Source organism: Oryctolagus cuniculus, chromosome 5 (assembly GCF_964237555.1).
Source record: "Oryctolagus cuniculus chromosome 5, mOryCun1.1, whole genome shotgun sequence".
NCBI classification, from domain to species: domain Eukaryota; kingdom Metazoa; phylum Chordata; class Mammalia; order Lagomorpha; family Leporidae; genus Oryctolagus; species Oryctolagus cuniculus.
The window spans coordinates 60,782,088-60,783,161 of NC_091436.1; the positions used below are offsets into that span (position 1 = coordinate 60,782,088).

Sequence of the window (1,074 nt, forward strand, 5' to 3'; positions counted from 1 at the left end):
CGACACACCCACGCCCACAGTCTCTCACGAAGCACCCTCCAACTTTGCGCCTTCTACCTTCACAGGAACTGGTAGCCCAGCGCTACCTGAGGGGGAGGGGCGGCCCCAGTGCGCACGCGTGCGTGCTATGCGGGGGCGAGGCTGTGGAGGCCCGAGGTAGTCTGGGAGCTGTATTTCTCGCGCGGGCCGAACGTCCACGGCCCCTGGGGCCTGAGGAACTACATTTCCCAGGAGCCTTCGCAGCTTTGGGGCGGGCGGGCTGGCTCGTTAATGAGCTCGAGGAAGCCGCGGCGCGGCCCACCAGGTTCCAAAACAAGGAAATGAAGGGGGGAGGCGGGACCGGGGGTGCCTGCGGGAGCTGCCGCCGCCGCCGCCGCCGCGGAGGAGGAGTAGGAGGAGGAGGAGGAGGTGGAGGGGGTGGCTGCCGCGGCCGCCGAGGAGTCCCTTGCTGAAGGCGGACCGCGGAGCGGCGGGCGGCGCGCGCGCGCCCGAGAGGCGGCTGTTGGAGAAGTGGAGCGGCGGTCGCGGGGGGAGGAGGCAGAGGAGGAGGAGGAGGAGGAGGGACTGAGCGGCGGCGGCCCCCGCGTCCCGGTGCCTCTATGGGGGAAGCAGACAATGGATTATGATTTCAAGGCGAAGCTGGCGGCGGAGCGGGAGCGGGTGGAGGATTTGTTTGAGTACGAAGGGTGCAAAGTGGGACGCGGCACCTACGGGCACGTCTACAAGGCGAGGCGGAAAGATGGGTAAGAGCAGGGGCGGGGGAGTGAGCTCGCTCCGATCCTCGCCCTGCCCGCGACCCCGCGGGATGGGTGGGTCGGAGCTCGGGCGCGCCGTGCCCCAGGGGCGAGGCGGAGGTGGGCGCGGGGCCGCGTCCCGGGGCGGACTCTTGAGGGACGCCCGCTCTGACCGCTCCCCGCGCGGCCCCTTCGCGCCCCTCGAACTCCCGCGGCGCAGCCCCGTCGGGGGGCCGGTCCCGTTTGGTGGGCGCCCTCCGCGTGCCTGGAGCCGGCGGCGGGACTCCAGCTGGGACCTCGGCTGGAGGTGGAGTTGGTGGGGTCTGTCTCGTGGGGGAGA

At 71.5% G+C, this 1,074-nt stretch overlaps 1 protein-coding gene across 7 annotated transcripts in view; it reads left to right on the forward strand.

Moving 5' to 3' along the window:
* The first annotated feature begins 331 nt into the window (after positions 1 to 331).
* Positions 332 to 1,074, forward strand: part of CDK19 (cyclin dependent kinase 19) — a 192,052-nt gene continuing 191,309 nt past the window's right edge. For 3 of the 7 annotated variants that reach the window (XM_051854410.2, XM_051854411.2, XM_051854412.2), the window contains exon 1: positions 604 to 743. Coding sequence is in view for 2 of the 7 variants with exons in the window: in XM_051854407.2 (XP_051710367.1) it covers positions 806 to 1,041 (236 nt within the window). In the remaining 5 variants the exon portion in view is untranslated. Of the gene's footprint in view, positions 744 to 770; positions 1,042 to 1,074 lie in introns of those variants that run through there. The other 4 variants (XM_051854414.2, XM_008263371.4, XM_002714914.5 and 1 more) reach the window with 3 other exon arrangements.